The sequence below is a fragment of the Peromyscus maniculatus genome, chromosome 4 (assembly GCF_049852395.1).
Source record: "Peromyscus maniculatus bairdii isolate BWxNUB_F1_BW_parent chromosome 4, HU_Pman_BW_mat_3.1, whole genome shotgun sequence".
NCBI classification, from domain to species: Eukaryota; Metazoa; Chordata; class Mammalia; order Rodentia; family Cricetidae; genus Peromyscus; species Peromyscus maniculatus.
Window position 1 is genome coordinate 89,100,380 of NC_134855.1, and position 22,755 is coordinate 89,123,134.

The window sequence follows — 22,755 nt, forward strand, 5'->3', positions numbered from 1 at the left end:
CAGCTGGAATCTGCTCCCTCAAGCTCTCTTTCCCTCGACCCTTGCCCTTCATTACCCCCACTCATGTCCAGGCTGTTCATGTAGATCTCATCATTTTCTCTGTCATTGGGTGATCCCCGTGTCTTTTGTGGGGTACTATTTTCCAGGTAGCCTCCATGGTGATGTGAGTAGCAGTCCAGTCATCCTTGTTCCACATCTAGTATCCTCCTATGAGGGAGTACATATCATGTTTGTCTTTCTGATTCTGGGTTACCTCACGCAGGATAATTTTTTTTCTAGATCCATTCATTTGTCTGAAACCTCACGATGTCATTGCTTTTCTCTGCTGAGTAGTATTCCATTGTGTATATGTACGACGTTTTATTTATCCATTCTTCAGTTGAAGGGCATCTAGGTTGTTTCCAGGTTCTGGCTATAACAAACAATGCTGGTATGAACATAGCTGAGCAAGTGCTCTTGTGGTATGCTTGAGCATTTCTTGGGTATATACCCAAGAGTGGTATAGCTAGATCTTGGAGGAGATTGATTCCCAATTTTCTAAGAAAGCACCATATTGATTTCCAAAGTGGTTGTACAAGCTTGCATTCCCACCAGCAGTGGAGGAGAGGTCCCCTAGTTCCACATCCTCTCCAGCATAAGGTGTCTTCAATGTTTTTGATCTTAGCCATTCTGATAGGCATAAGGTGGTATCTCAGAGTTTTGATTTGCATTTCCCTGATAATTAGGGATGTTGAGCAATTCCTTAAATGTCTTTCAGCCATTTGAGTTTCCTCTGTTGAGAATTCTCTGTTTATTCTATAACCCATTTCTTAATTGGACTGTTGGGCATTTTGATGTCTAATCTCTTGAGTTCCTTATATATTCTGGATATCAGTCCTCTGTCAAATGTGGGGTTGGTGAAGATATTTTCCCATTCTGTAGGCTGTCGCTTTGCCTTGTTGACCGTATCCTTTGCTCTACAAAAAGCGTCTCAGTTTCAAGAGGTCCCATTGATTGATTGTTTCTTTCAGTGTCTGTGCTACTGGTGTTATATTTAGGAAGTGATCTCCTATGCCAATGCGTTCAAGACTACTTCCTACTTTCTCTTCTAGCAGGTTCAGAGTAACTGGATTTATGTTGAGGTCCTTGATCCACTTGGACTTGTTTTGTGCACGGTGACAGATATGGATCTATTTGCAGCCTTCTACATGTTGATATCCAGTTATGCCAGCACCATTTGTTGAAGTTGCTTTAATTTTTCCATTGTACACTTTTGGCTTCTTTATCAAAAATTATATGTTCATAGGTGTGTGGATTAATATCAGGGTCTTCAATTTGATTCCATTGGTCCACATGTCAGTTTTTATACCAGTACCAAGCTGTTTTTATTAATTGTAGCTCTATGGTAGAGCTTGAAGTCAGGGATTGTGATGCCTCCAGAGGTTGTTTTATTGTACAGGATTCTTTTGGCTATCCTGGGATTTTTGTTTTTCCATATGAAGTTGAGTATTATTCTTTCTAGGTCTGTGAAGAATTGTGTTGGTATTTTGACTGGGATTGCATTGAATCTGTAGATTGCTTTTGGTAAAATTGCCATTTTACTGTTAGTCCTGCCTATCCATGAGCATGGGAGATCTTTCCATTTTCTGATATTTTCAATTTTTTTTTTCAGGGACTTAAAGTTCTTGTCATATGTAGGTCCTTCACTTGCTTGTTTAGTGTTACCCCAAGGTATTTTATGTCATTTGTGGCTATTGTAAAGGGTGATGTATCTCTGATTTCCTTCTCAGCCTGTTTATCAATTGTATATAGGAGGGCTACTGATTTTTTTGAGTTGATCTTGTATCCTGCTATGTTGCTGAAGGTGTTTATAAGCTGTGTTAGTTCTTTGGTTGAATCTTTGGCATCACTCAAGTATACTATCATGTCATTTGCAAATAGGGAAAGTTTGAATTCTTCCTTTCCGAATTGTATCCCCTTAATTTCCTTATGTTGTCTTATTGCTCTGGCTAGAACTTCAAGTACTATATTGAATAAATATGGGGAGAGTGGACAGCCTTGCCCCATTTCTGATTTTAGTGGAATTGTTTTGAGTTTCTCTCCATTTAATTTGATGTTGCCTGTTGGCTTGCTATAAATTGTCTTAATTATGTTTAGGTATGTTCCCTGTATTCCTGATTGCTCCAAGACCTTTATCATGGAGGGATGTTGAATTTTGTCAAATGCCTTTTCTGCATCTAGTGAGATGATCATGTGGTTTTTTTCTTTGAGTTTGTTTATATTGGTGTATTACATTGACAGACTTTTGTATGTTGAACTACCCTTGCATCCCTGGGATGAAGCCTACTTGATCATGGTGGATAATTGTTTTGATGTATTCTTGGAGTCTGTTTGCCAGTTTTTTACTGAGTATTTTTGCATCAATGTTCATGAGGGAGATCGGTCTGAAGTTCTCTTTCTTTGTTGTATCCTTGTTTGGTTTAGGAATCAAGGTAATTGTAGCCTCATAGAAGGAGTTTGGTAATGTTCCTTCTGTTTCTATTGTGTGGAACAATTTAGAGAGTATTGGTATTAACTCTTCTTTGAAGATCTGTAGAATTATGCACTGAAACCATCTGTTCCTGGCCTTTTTTTGGTTGGGAGACTTTTAATGACTGTTTCTATTTCCTTAGGGGTTATTGGACTATTTAAATAGTTTATCTGATCTTGATTTAACTTAGTTATGTGGTACCTATCCAGAAAATTATCCATTTCTTTTAGGTTTTCCAGTTTTGTGGAGTAGAGTTTTTTGAAGTATGACCTGATGATTCTCTGGATTTGCTCAATGTCTGTTGTTATGTCCCCCTTTTCATTTCTGATTTTGTTGATTTGGATGCACTCTCTCTGTGTTTTGGTTATTTTGGATAAGGCCTTGTCTATTTTGTTGATTTTCTCAAAGAACCAACTCTTTGTTTCATTAATTTTTTTGTATTGTTCTCTTAGTTTCTATTTTATTGATTTCACCTCTAACTTTGATAATTTCCTGGCATCTATTCTTCCTGAGAGACTTTGCTTCTTCTTATTCTAGAGCTTCAGGTGTACTGTTAAGTCACTAGTGTGAGATTTCTCCAACTTCTTTATGTGGGCATTTAGTGCTATGAATTTCCCTCTTTGTACTGCTTTCATAGTGTCCCATAAGTTTGGGTATGTGGTGTCTTCATTTTCGCTGATCTCTAGGAAGTCTTTAATTTCTTTCTTTATTTCTTCCTTAACCCATTGGTGATTCAGTTGAGCATTATTCAGTTTCCATGAGATTGTAGGTTTTCTGTAGTTTTTATTGTTGTTGAAATTTACTTTAAACCATGGTGGTCTGATAGAACACAGGAGGTTATTCCAATTGTTTTGTATCTGTTGATATTTGCTTTGTGGCCAAGTATGTGGTCGATTTTAGAGAAGGTTCCATGGGGTGCTGAAAAGAAGGTATATTCTTTTTTGTTTGGATGGAATGTTTTGTATATATTAAGTCTAATTGAGTCATGACATCAGTTAAGCCTTTATTTCTCTGTTAAGTTTCAATTTGGGAGTTCTGTCCAGTGGTGAACGTGGGGTGTTGAAGTCTCCCACTATTAATATATGGGGTTTTATATGTGGTCTAAGCTTTAGTAGTGTTTCTTTTACATAACTGGGTGCCCTTGTGTTTGGGGCATAAATGTTCAGAATTGAAACTTCATCTTGGTGGATCTTTCCTGTGATCAGGATTTAATGCCCTTCTTGATTGCTTTTGATTGATTTCAGATTGAAGTCTATTTTGCTGGATATCAGGGTGGCTACAACCGCTTGTTTCTTAAGACCGTTTGATTGGAGTCTTTTCCCAGCCTTTTATTCTTAGGTAGTGTCTATCTTTGAATTTGAGATGTGTTTCTTGTATGCAGCAGAAAGATGGGTCCTGCTTTCATATCCATTCTGTTAGCCTATGTCTTTTTATTGGTGAATATCCATTGATATTAAAGGATATTAATGACCAGTGATTGTTCATTCCTGTTATTTTGGGGTGGTAGTGTGTGTTTACTTCTCTTTTTTGGGGTTTACTGCTGTGGCATTATCTATTGCCTGTGTTTTCTAGGGTGGATCTGACTTCCTTAGGTTGGAATTTTCCTTCTAGTGCTTTCTGTAGGGCTGAGTTTGTGGATAAGTATTGTTTAAATCTGGCTTTGTCTTGGAATGTCCTGTTCACTTCGTCTATGATGATTGAAACTTTCTCTGGGTATATTAGTCTAGGCTGGCATCCATGGTCTCTTATTGTCTACATTACATCTGTCCAGGTCCTTCTGGCTTTCAAAGTCTCCATTGAGAAATCGGGTGTTATTCTGATGGGTTTGCCTTTATAAGTCACTGGGCCTTTTTCCTTAGCTGCTCTTGATATTCTTTCTTTATTCTGTATGTTTAGTTGTTTAGTTATTATGTGGCAAAGGGACTTTTTTGGGGGGTCTAGTCTGTTTGGTGTTTATATGCTTCTTGTATCTTCATAGGCATTTCCTTCTTTAAGTTGGGAAAGTTTTCTTCTATGATCTTGTTGAATATATTTTCTGTGCCTTTGAGTTGGTATTCTTCTACTTCTTCTATCCCTATTATTCATAGGTTTGTTCTTTTCATGGTGTCCCAAAATTCTTGGACATTTTGGGTCATGACTTTGTTGGCTTTAGTGTTTTCTTTGACTGTTGAATCTATTTCTTCTATCGTATCTTCAACGCCAGAGATCCTCTCTTCCATCTCTTGCATTCTGTTGGTTATACTTGCATCTGAATTTCCCGATCGTTTACTCAGATTTTCTATTTCCAGCATTCCCTCTGTTTGTGTCTTCTTCATTTTTTCTATTTCCCTTTTCAGGTCTTGGACTGTTTCCTTCATTTGTTTCATTGCTTTTTCATGATTTTCTTTCAGGTCTTTATTGTTTTCTTCCAGGCCTTAATTGTTTTCTTCTACTTTATTTGTCCTTTCCTCTAGTTTTTTATAGTGTTCTTCCCATTTTTTGTCTTTTCCTCTTTATAAGCCTCTACCTTCTTCATGATGTTATTCATAAGGCTGTTTTCTTCTGCTTCTTCCAATTTTTGATCTTCAGTTCTAGATGTTGGAGGAGGGCTAGGATCTTGTGATGCTGTATTGTTCTTCATTTTGTTGTATGTATTTCTGCCTTGATGTCTGCCCATCTCCTTGTGGTTCATTCTTGGTCTTATCAGCACACTTGTTTCAGACAGAGCTAACAGATTCAGGAAGTCTCTCTTTCTTGTCCAAATGGGAGCTCTCTTGTCCAAATGGGAACTCCGGGGCAGGATGGGAGCTCTTGTCCAGAGGGAAGTCCAGGGCAGGATGTGAGCTGGGGGCCAGTCTCTAAGTCTCAGGAAGTGGCTGGGGTCTTGGGCAGATGGACGTGGGGGCAGGGTGTGGAAAATGCAGGGTCTGCTGGGGGTCTCTCTTGTCCAGAAGGGAAGTCCGGGGGCCTGTAACTCTTCTTATTATTTTTTCTTTTAAGATTGTTGTGTCAGATATTAGGATGGCAATGCCTGCTTGTGTCCTCATTTAATTTCACTGGAGTATTTTTGTCCATCCTTTTATTCTAAGTAAGTGCCTATCTTTAATGTTAAAATAAGTTTCTTATAGACAACAAATAGATTGATTTTTGTTCCCTTATCCATCCAGTAAACATGTGGTATTTAAAGCTAGTATTAAAATGTGTGTGTTAGTCATAGTCAGGAATGCCTGTTGTGAAATAATTTTTTTTGCACACTGTGAAGAAGTATCACTTGGATTGGTTTAATAAGAAAGCTAAAAGTCCAATAGCTAGGCAGGATTTTAAGGGCAGAGAGAATAGTGGGATGAAGAAGGGTGAGATGACAAGGGATGAAGAACAAGCAAGACATACAGGAGGATAGGTAACAGCCACAAACCACATGGAAGCCCATAGATTAATAGAAATGTGTTCATTTAAATTAAAAAACTAGTTAGAAACAAGCCTAAGCTATTGACTGAGCCTTCATAATTAATAATAAGTCTCTGTGGGGTAATTTCTGAGCTGGCTGGCAAGACAAAGTCTCCCTACAAATGCCATTATAGTTAGCTTATTTTTACCAAAATGGCACATTGCACAAGAAGTAGCCCCTTTTGCAAATATTGCTGGAAAAACAATATTTCCACATGTAGAAGAATAAAACTAGATTCTTAAGTCAATAGTAAACTTTCAGCATACCTTAGTTTGATATGTAAAACTTTTGGATAAAACACTATAGGAAAAAACACCATATAAGCATAGGCATGGGATTTATAAATATAACCTCTACTTACTTGCTCATGAAATAATACCAATAATTGACAAAGTAGATATTATACATTTTAAAGGCTTGCTTGCACATAGGAAAGAAAACAAATAGACAAGTAAAGAAAGAGCCCACAGAATAGTCACATACATTTACTAGCTATGTATCTAGGATGGGATTAATATGTATAATATATGAAGAATTTTAAAACTAAACAAAAAGAAATCAAACAATGCAATGAATACATGGGTTAATAAAAAGAATAAAGTTCTCAAAACATGAAGTACAAATGTCTTTTCAACATGAAGGTATGTTTGTTCTCACTATCTATCAGAGAAAGAAAAATTAAAAATACATTGAGATTCCATTTCACCCCAGCTAATGGCAGTCATGAAAACAACAAAAGTGCTAGGATATATGATGACTAAAATGGAACTGTTATACACTGTTATTGGAAATGTCAACTACCCTCCATGGAAATTTCTAAATAAACAAATAAAACTAATAAGAGATGTACCATATAAGCCAACTATGCCACTCCTGTTTATTTACCCACAAGTTCTAAGCCAGCTTTTAACAGAGATTCTTACGTAAAATGTTTATTGCATCCCTATTTACAGAGGCTGTGTTAATAGATCAACCTAGGTGTCCAACCACAGAAAACCAAATAAAGAAAATGTGATTGACATAATAATGGAAATGTTTTCAGTCAAAAAGAAGAGCAAAGTTTTATCATTTGTAGGAAACTGGACATATCTACATGTAATCATATTTACTTGATTAAGGCAGTCTCTATGAAATAAATGTTTTCTCTCATATGTGATTCCTGGGTTTTATATAAACATGTAAGATCACTTACGTATGTATGACACAAAAGTAGAAGTGATACCAACTGTCTAGGGGAACAAGGAGAGTTAGAAAAGATGAGAGGGAATGTGGGAGGGAAGAGGTTACAGCGCAAATATGTTCAACTTACACTATGGATATGTTGTCTTGGGGTTTCTATTGTTGTGAAGGGACACCATGACCATGGCAACTCTTATAAAGAAAAACATTTAATTGGGTGGCTTACAGTTCACAATTGAGTTCATTATCATCATGTTGGTACAGGGCAACATGCAGGCAGACATGGTGCTGAAGAAGGAGCTGAGAATTCTACATCTTTGATCCACAGGCAATAGAAAGTGAACTGAGACACTGGGCATGCTTGAGCATATATGAGATTTCAAAGCCTGCCTCCACAATGACACACTTCCTCTAACAAGGCCATACCTACTCCAACAAAGCCATACCTCCTAATAGTGTCACTCCCTATGAGCTTATGGGGGTTAATTACATTCTAACTACCACTTGTGTACAAGAATGCTGTGTTTCATAAATCACTACATATCATGAAAATATGGAATTATTTTTAAAAAACAGTTAGGCAACTTTGAAAATCAGATAAATATGACAACAATCTCTGAGAACCAATTCAGATATGATGGGAAACATTGCAAATTTCTGAAGTAGACTGAAAACCCTGAAGTGAAATTAATCAAGTTACATGTCCAGGGAAAGACTAATGTCAAAGCCATCATTCTTTCAGATAGTTCATTGTCTTTTTGGATGTGGGACTTGATTTTACAGGAATAGGTGATCTTCTGACCCTGCAGAAATGGTTTCATTTTGCAGAGAAGTCTGCTTATCAAAAAGCCAAAATAATTACAAAAATTTCCCCTTTCTTTTTCCTTTCTATAATCTACCATGTTTTCTACTTTGCTCTATCTCAAATTCCTTTTCTCTTTTTCTTTAACTGTTAATATATATTCTTAAATATATGAATACAACCTTCTCTGTCCATATAATATTACCTGTTCTTACAAAAAGTAACTGGTACACCTTACTTAAAAAATAATAATTTCATTTTTTTTCTTTTTTTGGTAGGAGGGTTGCTGCAGAAGCCTTCAATGTCTCTTGTTCTCAGTTATGAGCCTGGAGTCATTAACACCACTGCAACAGAAGTTTCCCTGCACAAAACAGCTACAGGTAGTGTGGATAATGGATTTACATGTGGTTTCTCATGGCTACATGGACCACAGACATCTATTGGCAACAGAGAACTCATTATGGCCTCCTGTGACAACATGGACAATGACATCAACATGGACCCAGCATAGATCATGGACTACAACATAGTCTCCAGTGGCACATGGACTATGGACATTCACACAGCCTTCAACAGCGCTATAAAAGATGGACCTCAACATGGTCCCTGGTAGCAGCACAGACCATTGACCTCATCATGGCTTCTGCTGGCAGCACCAACTTTGGACATCAAAACAGCTCCCAGAGGCAGCAGGGATCAGAGACTTCAACAGAGTGTTGTATTGCAGCAGCAGAGACCACAGAAATCAACATAGCCCCTATGGCAGGCCTGATCACAGACATCAACATGGCCTCTAGAGGCAGCACGGACCATGGACACTAATCTGGCCCTTGGTGGCAGCACAGATCATAGATATCAACAGGGTCTTAGGTAGTAGCCCAGGCCACACACATTACCATGGCCTCCTGCAGACATCAACATGGCGTCAGGAATCCATAAAGGAGAGTATTTTAAAATTGTGATAAAGATACTGAAGTGTAGCTCTTCAATGAGCTTATAGGCAATACAAATTGTACATGGTGTATTTTTTCTTATTTTTTTCGGGGGGAGGACACAAGGGGGGGATGGGTAGACATAGCAGGAATGAGAATTCAGTGTGATGGTGGTGTGTTGTATGAAATTCCCAAATAACTGATAAAAAATATTGTGTTGAAAAAATAGCAATTTTTGAAGTCAGTTAGGTGATAGCATATTTATTGAAACTAAGCAGTTATTTTGTCTTTTAAATTCTGTTATGAAAACAAAAAAATCCTTTAAAAATGTTTTCTGATCAGGGATACCGGCCCTTGGAATGTCTGATGACATCCAGTGGAAGGTGAGGTCTAATGAGCTGCTGCACATTTAAGCAAGTCAAGCTGTGTAATTTCTCAGTTTAATCTATTAAGTGAAATGAATGCTGCTCTTTTACTTTGCAATTGTGTCATAAATGACATAATATATATTTAATACTGATCATGAAATGTAAAATTTGTATTAAATTTTTGTCCTATCTGTGTGTTATAGCAATGGTATAAACTGTCTACTTGATATGCTCATAGCTACAACCTTCTCACTAATATTAGCTGAGGAAGTAAGTAACTTAAAGACAGTCTACTGCCTGGGAATAGTGATTTTCCTTAAAGAAATTATTGGTTGTGATTTAATACATGGCTGGTTCTTTCTCAGTTAAACTTATTCTTTAATTAAACATTTAGTATTAGCTTGCTCTTCCTACCATGGGAATTCCAATGCAGAATTCCCAAGATGAATGGACTGAGGACTATTAGGACACCAATATCAAGTGGTCACTGAGAGCTGTTTTTTGTGCTGTGATGGTTTAATGTCCTAGTTATGTAACAAAAGTACTCACAGGAACTAGCAAAAAAATTAAAAACAACTAAAAATATTGCTTACTAACATACATTTTCTTCTTCATTTTTTCTGATCAGGTAAGTAAGAAAAAAGAGAAATGGGTGGGCTTTTGAGGTATCAGAAGAATAACCATTCTCCCTTTTGACCCATTTGCCATCATTTATTAAATGTCTTTTAAATGCTAAGGTTTCATAATAGAAACTAAAGGATTTTGATTCATGGTGCATAGAAAGAGACATACATTACTTTATTAAGTGATTTTTTGAACTGTGTCTGAAGGATATTAATAAATGTGTTAAATTCACTAGTAATTTTTTTCCTTTTACTCCCCACACTGTTGGGTTAGATGAATCTATTCAGTTTCTCATATTTATTCAAGAGAATCTTACAGAATACTTCAGTATCTATTCCAGGTTTTGTCTTATGTGTCTCACAAAATAGGATAGCAATAAAAATGTTACACTTTAGGAATCCCAAGTCTTACAGTTCCTGGATGAGACTATGCAGGAGCAGAGAAAGAGTGTAATCATTTTTAATTTACCAAGGATGCCTCTGCAACACAAATGTGCTTTGCTTTCTAGCAATACACATTTAGATGTGTCAATTATACTTCAATGCCTTTAAAGCCTCTATGTGTAGTTATAAAAAAAGTAATTTGAAGTTCATAGAACAGTGACTATAAGATTATTAGAAAATGCCTATTTTTCACAGAAGGATTGGTTTTTATATGACATCAAAGCCTTTTCTGGTAGGTCACAGAGGCAAGTTGGATAAGATTATGTTTTAAATTAAAACCAAATGCATCATGTAAATTCCTTACATGTGATTAAGTACTGTTTTATTTTGAACAGACATTGAAGATGTTGACATTTATACTTTTTTCTTCTATTTTATCTTATACTTATAAAATCTTAAGGATATGAGTAGTCTGTTACCTATTAGTGGGTAACTCATGTTTTTCTGATAATAAAACATTGAAAATAAATCTTTTTACAAATAATTCTAAAATATATATAAATAAAATTATTGGACAATAATCTCTAAGAACACATTACACAATAACTTCATGAATTTCATCAGGGATAAGAGGTGAAAGTTTTAAATGGGACACTTTAATAATAACATCACTTTATAGTGACTCTATTAAAAAGATATTACAAACAGTTATTAATGTAAATATTTAAAGTTATTTTAACAAATTTGTGATAGTACAGAGCTGAAAATATCGTATGTTTTATAATTCTAACCTTTACTCAAAACAAATATAAGCAATATCAAAGATTCACTACAGAACCTAGGAAAGACAAAATTTGTGTACCTTCATTTACATTTCAATTATATTTGAATTAATATGATTAGTGAAAAAGACATGATTGATTATTCCAAACAATTGGATAGTAATATATTTATATTTAGTTTTAAAACTATTTCATCTTTGTTGGAAAAAATGATTTCAAATGTAGAAATACTCAGTGATATAAACAAACTGTAAAAGAAATACCCACTGAGATAACAACTTTAGGTACCAATAGAAGGACATATGGATGAAACCATAGTAAATACAGTGAAATTTGAAGCTTGAGCCAAATTACTTCATCGATAATAACTGAGAAATAGCATGAGCAAATTGCCACAAATAATATCCTCAGTTTCCACTGCTGCCATTTCCAGTACCTTCTTCCTTTAAGGAGAATTAAAGACACTAGGAGAGGAACATATATGAGCTACATTGTAATGTGAGTTCTGCAAACTTTTCTGGACAGAGTTGAATCTGAGTGGAGTACATTTTCCAAGGAAGAAGTGAGGGTATAAATATCTAAGAAAGAATATTTAGACAACAAAGATCATAGCAGAAATCACATGGGCATGTCAGCATTTCTGTTCAAAAGTACCCCTAAATTGGCTACACACCCCAACCTTTCAAAGATTTGGATTAGACAGGGGACCCTGAATACAGTCCCCTGCATTTGCAGAGTGGATTTCAACAGATACACATTCGTGTCAAATCTTCTTATCTTGTTTATTATTCTGTAGTATTTGCTACCATTGGAAGTCTTCTCTATCAATTATTTTGTTTAAAAAATAGTAATGTATTCATGCACGCTTCAAATATCAATAGAGTCAGACTATTCCTTGGATAATTTTCCCTCTAATTCATTAAACTCAATTTCTAGACTTAGTACATGGTGACAAGCAGGTGAGTAGGGACTGGTTCATCCCACAAATTGGCAACATAGTCTGCAGTTGCATAGGCATGAATAAAATAGAATAAAATATTATGTACCAAGAAACTAGATCAGCTATCTAATCATCCATGATTCTGAATACTTGTGAATGATTATTGGATAAATGTATGGGCTGCAATTTGTGACTAAGGTACTATCTTTAGGACATGAAAAGAACAACCAGTAAGATAGTCAAATGTCACCCACAATTGTCAACAGTCTTTTGATGGATGACTGTATAAAATGATACAAGAATTCAAAAGTCTAGGTCTATCATAGGCTGTGAAGGGAGAAGAAAGTGTCCTGCAAAGATGAGGCATAAAGTTGATGCGTGGATAAAAAAAAGTCTGCACAAATACAGGACTGTAGTAATTCAACCATAGCAAGCAAGCAAGAAAACAAACAGAATTATTCAAGTGTTTGAAGAAAATTGGGAAGCACTTTTGAATTATAAGAGAAATGTACATGTTTGAATGGAAGACAGTCTGTGTGGCTTGAGGATTGTGAACTTAGCAAAAGTCCCTGAACTTATTAAAGAAGGATTACAATAAATCAAGTGACCCTTGTATAATTTGCTCAACCTAAGTCCTGCTCTGTTTCATCCCAGTTGTTATCAATATAATTCTTACCATCCAGTGACCTTGTGTTAGGACCTCGAGCATTGACACTACAATGTTTCCTTTCAACTATAATATAATATCACATCACATCCATAAAACATAGGATGCCTACCTAGTCTTGTGCAACCTTCAAGTCCTAAAATCATTATTTAGATTCTGTAGTCAAGAAACTTGTACTATGTTATTGGAGTGCTAAGCTTGGGAGCCTGGCATGGTGCTGAGTGGCAACATGGAAAGCCAGAGGTACAGGACCAAAAATGAGCTTAATGCTGAGGAATGCATGATGTTCAGTTCAGTCATCATAAAGTATTGTTTTATAAAGGATGAAATAGTTTTAAAAATGCAAGAGTTTAACAACATATTACAAGGAAGAATAAATTAAAATTTTAGATGGGGCACATTGAAATTGTTCTTTGTCTACATTTAAATGTATTGAAAGTATAATTTCCTATGTTCAAGAAATAAGTAAATACTAGTCTAAAACCAATAACCATTACTTCTGATTTCTTTTGGTATTCTAGTGTTAATTTAAAAAATGTTTTCTAAGTTGTTTTTAATTTTCTTACAAATCAGAATACATTACAAGCATGTTTTCTTTTATATTATTTTTCTGTGAAGGAATTAAAGCTTTACCCACCCGAATATATTATGACTAGTCTATTTTTTATTCAAGTTACATTATTTTTTAAAAAGTAGTTGATGATATAATATTTACCCAATAGCACACGGTACTGGCATCTTCTTAAAGTTTCATATAATGGAATATTAGTCTAAGACTGTCTTGCTTTAGCTGATGCATGATTTCATATTTTGACTTTCAGTGGAAAAAAAAGTCTGTTCTCAGAGTTCCACTTGTGATATTTTTATTTATGTTCACAGTTTTCTATATACAAAATAGCATCATAAGATTTTTAATTTGCACATCTTTCATTATATGTATTTAGTTCATATACTGATTATATGAAATTCCTAATTCATCCATAGCCTTTATCTATTTGCTATAGATTTCATTTTATCTATATTTTAACATTTATTCTCTTAAATTCATTTTAATATAAAGGCTTGGATAGAATATTTAAATTTTAGAATGCAAGAGTGCCCATTCTTCTGTAAGCATCCCACCTGTATGTAGGTCCATTCTTGCTATGGTCCTTTCCACACAATTAATTAAAAATATGCATATTATATTTAAAAAACATTTTATGGACATAGCAGTCAAACTCCTTGTAGTCACAGAAGTCATTCTTTTTTCCTCCTAAGTTTGTTAATTTGGCACCATTTTATGAGAAATTTCTCCCTTTTATATCTATTTTGCGTTATTCCTTGATAAACTTACAGCTGATCTGTGTGATTTCCTTCTCATACATTCTTCTACTACTTTCTTCATACTATACCTACTAATCATTCTTAAAGTTTTAACACAACTCCCTCAACTCCACATGAATATGTGTAGACCTATTTCTTAACACACACATGAAATACCTGAATCAGAAACTTACTGATTACTTACTTGTTGCTGAGTTTTTTGGTTACGTTATACTCCTGGGTATTTCTAAATAATTTTCAACATATAAACAGATCTCACTCACTCACTCATCTAACATTATTGATTCTTTATTTCTTAAAACAGACACCTTCCGGAGTGGTGTGTGGTACAGCTGTAAGCTAATGTATCACCCAGCTTCTGATTCATGTCTATACAACTTACTCATAATAGCACACATAATGTTATTACTCATTTCATGTCTCACTTGACATCTAGACAGAACACTGTATGAAGATAGAGTCTGTGTTTATTGCATATGGTATAGTAACTAGAACAATCCACTTCTACATACTTATCTTCCCAGTTGTTGAACCCTTGTTAAATGAATGAGCAAATACATTTTCCAAGGACTTTTCCATATGAGAATGAAGATTTTTCACTAATATCAGCACTTGCTTCTTTTAAAATTATGGTACATTCCTTTATAATTTTTATTTTTCCTGTTTATTTCAGGAAATATAACAAAGGTTAATGAATGAAACAAATTACACAGAGGTGTCTGAATTTGTGTTTCTGGGACTTTCAACATCTAGACCAATACAACATTTCTTCCTTGCCTTCTCTATGGTGTTTTATGTAGCCATTGTCCTGGGAAACACCCTTGTTGTGCTTACAGTGGCCTTTGACCCACATTTACATTCCCCTATGTACTTTCTTTTGGGAAACCTCTCATTCATTGATTTATGTCTTTCCACCTTAACTGTTCCCAAAATGATTTCTGACCTGTACTCTGGGCACAATATCATCTCATTCCAGGGCTGTGTCTTCCAGATATTTGTCCTTCATGTCTTAGGGGGATGTGAGATGGTGTTGCTGATAGCCATGGCCTGGGACAGATATGTGGCCATATGCAAGCCCCTCCACTACCTGACCATCATGAGCCCACGGACTTGCCTTTTGCTTCTTTCTGGTGCTTGGATCATTGGGTTCCTGCATTCAGTGGCCCAGTTAGCTTTTGTTGTCCATTTGAGATTTTGTGGTCCTAATAAGATAGATAGTTTTTACTGTGATCTTCCTAGGTTCATCAAACTGGCCTGCACAGACACCTACAGAATGGAATTCATGGTTGCTGCCAACAGTGGCATCATTTCTATTGGCACCTTCTTTTTATTAATTGTTTCCTACATTCTTATCCTGTTCTCTGTATGGAAACATTCATCAGGTGATTTGTCCAAGGCCCTCTCTACACTTTCTGCTCACATCTCTGTGGTGGTTTTGTTCTTTGGACCATGCATCTTCGTCTACATGTGGCCATTTCCTACTGTTCCAGTGGATAAGTTTCTTGCCATTCTGGACTTCATGATTACACCCATCCTGAACCCTGCCATTTACACACTGAGGAACAAAGACATGAAGGTGGCAATGAAGAGACTAAGTGATCAGCTTCTACATTTTAGGAAAATGTCCTGAATAATACCTATAAACACAAGTTACTTAGAGTGAGTTCAATACGCTCAAATAGTAAAAAATCCTGTACAACTGTATTTTTCATTCTGATTCTTTAAGTTAATATATTCCCTCAAGATTTATCTATGATGCTGTAAATGACATAGAATCCTAATCTTTATGGGTGGATAAAATCCCATTTTATAGAAATCAACTAATTTTTAAAGATTAATTTACTTTTATTTTGTATATGTGTTTTGCCAGTGTCTTGGATACGCTAGTCATTGCATGCATGCAGTGCCTATGGATGCCAGAAGAGGGCATCAGATCCTCTGGAACTGGAGTTACTTATGCATGGGAACCACTATGTGGTACTGGAAACCAAAACCTAGGTCTTCTACAACAATAAATGCTCTTAACCACTGAGTGAGTCATTGCTCTAGCTGCAAAGAACAATTTCTTTATTCACCAATGAAAATACACTTACCATGTATTCACATAATGTATATTGTGGTTAAACTTTAATAAACATGGGAATCCAAATATCTTTGTGGGTGTATATACCATATATAAATTAAGAAGAGTGATAGCCAAATTATTTCATTTACTAGTTTTCTGAGAAGCTTCCTTAATGTTTTCTATTATAGCTGTACTAATTAACATTCCTGCTAACAGTATAGAATAATTCACTTTTCTCCATCATCTTGCAAACATTATTTTTAATGTTTTATTAGTGTGTATTAATTATGCATAATGGTGAATTTTCATTTTAATACATGTGAATAAATTGCATTCACTCCCTACAATGGTCTCTTGCCAAACTACTACACCTCCTAACCCCTTCATCTTCCCAACTAGCTTCGCTTCTACTTTCATGACTTCTTCTGGGACCCAATGGGTTTTACTAGCATTGTTTACAGGAGCAGACCATTTTGTCAGTGGAGACACCACTGAAGAAAATGTCAGACCCTTCCTAATATGTACTTGTCATGGTATAAATCTTCAGGAGGTGGTGACCCCTCTATGAAGACCCCCTTCCATGACAAGATCTTGATGGGCCCAGTCAAGCAGGGATCTTATAAAGATAATTGTAGCTGTGTGAGTCTGAGTGTAACAGCCCTGTCATGCCAAAAAGTCAGCATTTCACACAGCTCTACCCTTTATCAATTTCTTACATTCATTCCCACCTTGTTCTTTAATGGATCCTGATTTTTAATGGCCTTGGAGGAAGTGATATACATCCCTTTATACCACTGGTCAATCACACTTATTTTTTTCTCAGTATTTTACCAACTATACATCTATGCATTCACCACTGCTCATTGCAAAAATTAGCTCCTCTAACATAAGCTGAAAGCATACATTGTTCTATACACATCAACATAATTATTTAAAAGGAAATCTGACAGGCATATCATGTCCATTTGCTAGAAACAGCTGTTTTCCCAATAGGACCTATAACCCTCCCCAGACATAGGCTCTTTACCAGGGTTAAAGAAACATATATCAATTTTCCTCTACTTATCAAGCATCAAATACAACCACAAAGTGGTTAATTACACCCATGACAGACTTTTCACTATTGTAGAAGTGAGCTATATCTCTGAAAAATGATATTGTTGTGCACACAGTACAAAGCTAAGTAAGACAACTGATGATAATCTCCCAAGAGACTACATAAAATACTCAGGTATTACAAGGGAGTAACTAGCAGGGAGGAAACTTCCAGCTCAGTCCCAGATTAATTTCTCTATGTCCTAACAAAGGCATGTGGTGTCTTCAGCAATTTGTTTTCTGTCTAGTAATAGTGGTCAACCAATAACGGTATTATTATGGGAGTCTATGAAGACTTCATGAACAATAACTCACAAAGAAATACACTACACCTGGCACTGGAATTTTCATTCAATACCTGAAGACTTCTGTAAACAGCTTTATTCACTCACACAAGTTGCCTCTTACCAAGATCTCATTATTCCATTTTTCTTTTCATTAGCTTATGAAGTATCAGCTTTGTCAAACATCATTAGGTTGGTCGACCCTCCCTCCAACTCCACTTCTCCCCCCTAATATCCACCCTTCCTCACTGTTTAAATCATTCTACTCTCAGTGTTCCCCTTTCCACTTCCATATCACATGCATGCTATGTCCTACCACCCTTACAAAGTCTTTCTCACAGGCCTCTTTCTAGTCTCCTAGTCTCTTCACATACTCATTAAAAAAAATGCATGCATGTAAAGCTTAGAGGCCAGGGTGCACATATGAGAGAGAATGTAAGGGTTTCCTCTTTGAGCCCAAGTTTCCTCACTTGATATATTTCCAGTGTTAAAATTTTTCTTATAAATTTCATAATTTTATTCCTTATGACAGTAAAATTCCATAGTGTATATGTACCAATTTATAAGTTTTTATTCACCAGTAGATGAATACCTTTGCTGACTCTATTTCCCTGCTATTTTAAATATAGTAGAAATAAATATAGTTGTGCAGTTAACTCTAAAGAATCCTTTATGTACATGATCAGAAATAATATGGATGAAAGTTGTAGTTTTTTTCTTTGTTTGTTTGTTTGTTTGTTTGCTTTTCGAGAGACAGGATTTCTCCATGAAGTTTTTGGTGCCCGTTCTGGATCTTGCTCTGTAGACCAGGGTGGCCTCAGACTCACAGAGATCTGCCTGGCCCTGCCTGCCAAATGCTGGGATTAAAGCCTACTTTTATATTTATTTTGAGAATTCTTTGCAAGGCTTTCTGTGATTTATGTACCAGTTTTACTCTCACCATCAATAAAGATTCCCTTTCTCCACATCCTTGCCAGACCAGAATTTGTTGTCATATGTTTTGCTGATGACAGCTATTCCAACCATAATGAGATAGAATCTAAAAGTAGATCTAATTTGCATGTCCTTGATAGCAAATATGCTGCCATTGATGTCTTTGACCTGTTTAGAGTTTATTTTGTACAGGATGATAGATAAGTCTAATTCCATTATTCTACATGTGTACTCCCAGGATCACATGTTAAAGATGTTGTATGTTCTCAAATTTGTGTTTTTGGGAAGTATCAGGTGGCTGTAATCATATGTACTCACATGTGTGTCTTCTATTTTGCTCCATAGATCTATGTGTCTGCTTTTGTGCCACTACCATGCTGTTTTTATTATTATACCTCTGTAATATAACATGAAATCTGGTGGGTAAACCCTGCAGCATTGTTTGGTTTTGCTCTGGATTGCTTGAGTATTGGGAGTCTTGTGTGCTTTTATAAAGTTTAGAATATTATTTCCATTTCTGTGGAGCATGTCATTTCTTTTACATCTCTCTCTCTCTCTCTCTCTCTCTCTCTCTCTCTCTCTCTCTCTCTCTCTCTCTCTGTCTCTCTCTCTCTCTCTCTCTCTCTCTCTCTCTCTCTCTCTCTCTCTCTCATCGTATTGCTCTAGGTAAGACTTCAAGAACAATTTTGAAGTCATGGAGAGAGCAAGCAAACATCCTTTTTTTTTGGTTTTTCAAGACAGGCTTTCTCTGTGTAGTTTTAGTGCCTCTCCTGGATCTCACTCTGTAGACCAAGCTGTTCTCGAACTCACAGAGATCTGCCTGGCTCTGCCTTCCGAGTGCTGGGATTAAAGGCGTGCACCGCTGCCGTCACCACCGGTGGCATCCTTCTCTTGTTTCTGAGCTTTATAGAAATACTTCGTGTTTTTTCTCCATTTAACTTGATGTTGGTTACAAATTATATGTATGTGTATATATATTCACATATAAATACATATATAAAACATATATATTATATATGTGTATATAACATATATGAGTGTGTATATGTGTATATATGTGTGTGTGTATATATATATATATCGCCTTTATTTTATTGATGTATACCCCTCAATTTCTGATATTTTCATAGTTTTTATCTGAGGGTAATGTTGGATTTTATCAAAGGCTTTTTAACATATTTTTTTTCTCTGAATCCATGTGGGCAGTCAAATGTAGTAGGTAGGTTTCTCTGGTCCCACCAAGCCCCACAGTCCCATGGCCTGCATATAAAATATTCATTCAGAAGCTTATATTAATTATAACTGCTTGACCTTTAGCTCATGTTTATTACTGACTAGCTCTTACACTTAAATTAACCCATAATTCTTATCTATGTTTAGCCATGTGGCTTGGTACATTTTCTCAGTTCTGTCTTGTCATCTTACTTCCTCTGTGTCTGACTGGTGACTCCTGACTCAGCTCTTCCTCTTCCCAGAATTCTTGTCTGCTTATCCTGCCTATACTTCCTGCCTGGATACTGACCAATCAACTTTTTATTAAACCAGTGTACAAAAGCATTATCCCACAGAATTTCCCCATTTCTGTCTAATCAAAAAGGAAGGTTTTTAACTCTAACATAGTAAAATTACATATAACAAATTGTTATTAAACAAGAATTACAGTTACAATATCTACTCTATTTGTATTTGGCAAAATTAACTTTAAATTTGTATCACTAAAATAAAATCTATAGCAATGAAAAATATTTATCCTATATTTCTATATCATATCCCCCCTTCTTTTAGAAAGACATTTTATTTATAACCAACCTGCTTTAAATAAAAATAAACATTCATAAACAATATTTTGGGAATTTGGGAATAGCTTCTTATACTACTTTCTGTTGGTTGGGGGCACTGCAATTTTATGGTAGATCTTGAGAAAATTAAGAATTGTGGTCAAGTCCTGACTGGAGTTGACTGTGAGGCTGCATGGTCTCAGTTAGTTGCTTTGAAGCTGTTTTGGATGTTGAATCATCTGGAGACATCTCAGGGGGTCTTGGCTGGTCAAACCATATTAGCCTGGAAGCAATCCACAGGTTCTCATCTTCTGTGCAAACAAAAGTAGAACTTCTTTTCTAAAGCAACATATCCTTAGACACAAATTTTGAAGTCAAGATACCTATTATATATATGTTTAACTTCATAGCCTTTACAATCAAATGTGTGTCTCCAGTTAAAAATCCCCAAAACAATATAATCTAGACTCTGTGTAATTTCCATCTTTATATGGCTCATTTTTTATATTATGTTTACTGTCTCTTTGAAGACTTTATTTTTTAAAACTATTTATTTCTTTATATAACTGTCTATATTCATTTTTTTCTCTCTTCCAAGCCTATGTACATTTTTACACACACTGTAAATCTTTCAAAGTCTTATTCCATCTGAATTCGCCTTATTGTGAATCTAGTGCTTTAAACTGCAGCCTTGGCTGCTGACTCTGCCCATTTCAGCTTCACAATATGGCAGAGGTAATTCACTGCCAGCTCTGGGAGCTGTGGTTTTTTCTGACTCTGGGAGGCAGTGGGTCCATGCCTCTATCTAGCAATGTATAGCACAGAAACCTCCTCCTCCTCCCCCCTCCTCCTCCTCTTCCCCCCCTCTCCTCCTCCTCCTTCTTCTTCTTCTTTTCTGTAGTAGCAAAAGCTAAATCCACCATGCAGTGCTCTGTGCGGCTTGGAGACAATAAGTATACTGTAGCAGGAATCCACCATGCTGCTTAGCTTATGGTGGCTGGTGGCCAGCTCCATCTCACAGGCAGCTGTTGGGAGACAAGTCTCTACATTGCTACTGGCATGAGACTGTGAAACTAGGAAACCTAGTGTGGCTCCATTTCTGTGCATTCAGAATCATTAAGCATAGGTCTATGTGGATCAATGCCCCATGTTGAACACCAATTGTATTTAAATTTCTAAATGGTTTTATTAAATAAAAAAAAACATGGAGCCAGATATAGGGATGAAAACCTGAGAGATCAGGGAAATAGGGAAAACCACAGCTAACCTTACCTCATCAACTCCACCACTTCAAAAAGTGAACTACTTTCTATCTACCCGTGCCTATATGCCTTGCTTTTCTGCCATCTGATTTGCCCTCTCTGTTCAGCTACATCACTTCCTCTTCCTGCCCAGCTCTGTCACTTCCTGTTTGTCTGTACAGACCTGCAAACTTTCATGGTAACTAGTGTTGGAATTTAAGGCATGTGTCACCACACCTGGCTCTGTTCCCAGTGTGGACTTGAACTCACATAGATCCAGACAGATCCCTGCCTGCCAAGTGATAGGATTGAAGGTGTGTGCTACTATTGTCTGACTTCTATATAGTGGCTGGCTTTTTCCTCTGATTTCCCCCACGTTGAGTGCCAAACTTAGTTGGAAGTTTCTTCAGTTCTACCAAGCCCCCACAGGCCTCAGCACATTTATAAAATAATCACTCAGAAGCTTACATTAATTATAACTGCTTGGCAATTAGCTCAGGCTTATTACTGACTAGCTCTTGCACTGACTAGCTAGGATGTCTTTCTGTATGCTGTGAATATGTTTTGCTCCCATTGGTTAATAAATAAAGCTGCTTTTGCCTATAGCTAGGCAGGATAGAGGCAAGCAAGAAATCCAAACAGAGATAGAGGAGAAGGGTGGAGTCTAAGGAGCATTATGCCAGCAGACTGATATTGTCATGGCCATGTGTAAGTACTTAGATTAATAGAAATTGGTTAATTTAAATGTAAGAGTTAGCCAGTAATAAGCCCAAGTCATTGGCTAAATAATTATAATTAATATTAAGCCTCTGAATGATTATTTTATAAGTGGCTGCAAGACTGGGCAGAACACAAAAAGGCCTCTGGCTACAATCAAGAGGATCTGAGCTAGAACTGACCTGAAAATCTCCTCAAAAGGTATAAGATGAATCTCTTTCTAAAAGAAGAAAGGAGGATATGATATAGAAATGTAGGATATAGATATAATAGGATGAAAAGATAGATTATTGAGTCTACTTTTAAAGAGCAAGAACTTGTTTAAAATGTTTTACATTGCTATGGATTTTAGTTTATTGACATGAATTTGAAGTTAATTTTGTTATACTGTATATATATTTCTATGATTGTTTAAGATATGTTTGTGCAGCTCATTTGAATTGTAATGTATAATTAAGAAATACAGATTAATAGTTAATCACCTATGATAATCAACCTTATAAACATATTAGTTCTTTTTTAGGCATACAAAGATATATTTCAGATAGATAGGTAATCTTCAAACACTTCAAAGATCTACAGAATATGGCATTTAAAATGTTTTAAAAACTTCAACTTTCTGGATAGTGAGACACATCTTCTCCTGGCAGCATCAATTTACTTCCGAAATGAGAGGGCATCTGTAGCATGAATCTTAAAAGTT

At 35.9% G+C, this 22,755-nt stretch overlaps 1 protein-coding gene across 1 annotated transcript; it reads left to right on the plus strand.

Annotated features, from left to right (window-relative positions):
- Positions 1-9,720: 9,720 nt before the first annotated feature.
- On the plus strand, positions 9,721-16,085 carry LOC143272743 (olfactory receptor 4F15-like). The gene is made up of 2 exons (XM_076568721.1): positions 9,721-9,845; positions 14,613-16,085. Exon 2 carries the CDS (start codon positions 14,631-14,633, stop codon positions 15,567-15,569), a length of 939 nt encoding a protein of 312 aa, XP_076424836.1. The 5' UTR covers positions 9,721-9,845; positions 14,613-14,630; the 3' UTR covers positions 15,570-16,085.
- Positions 16,086-22,755: the final 6,670 nt, after the last annotated feature.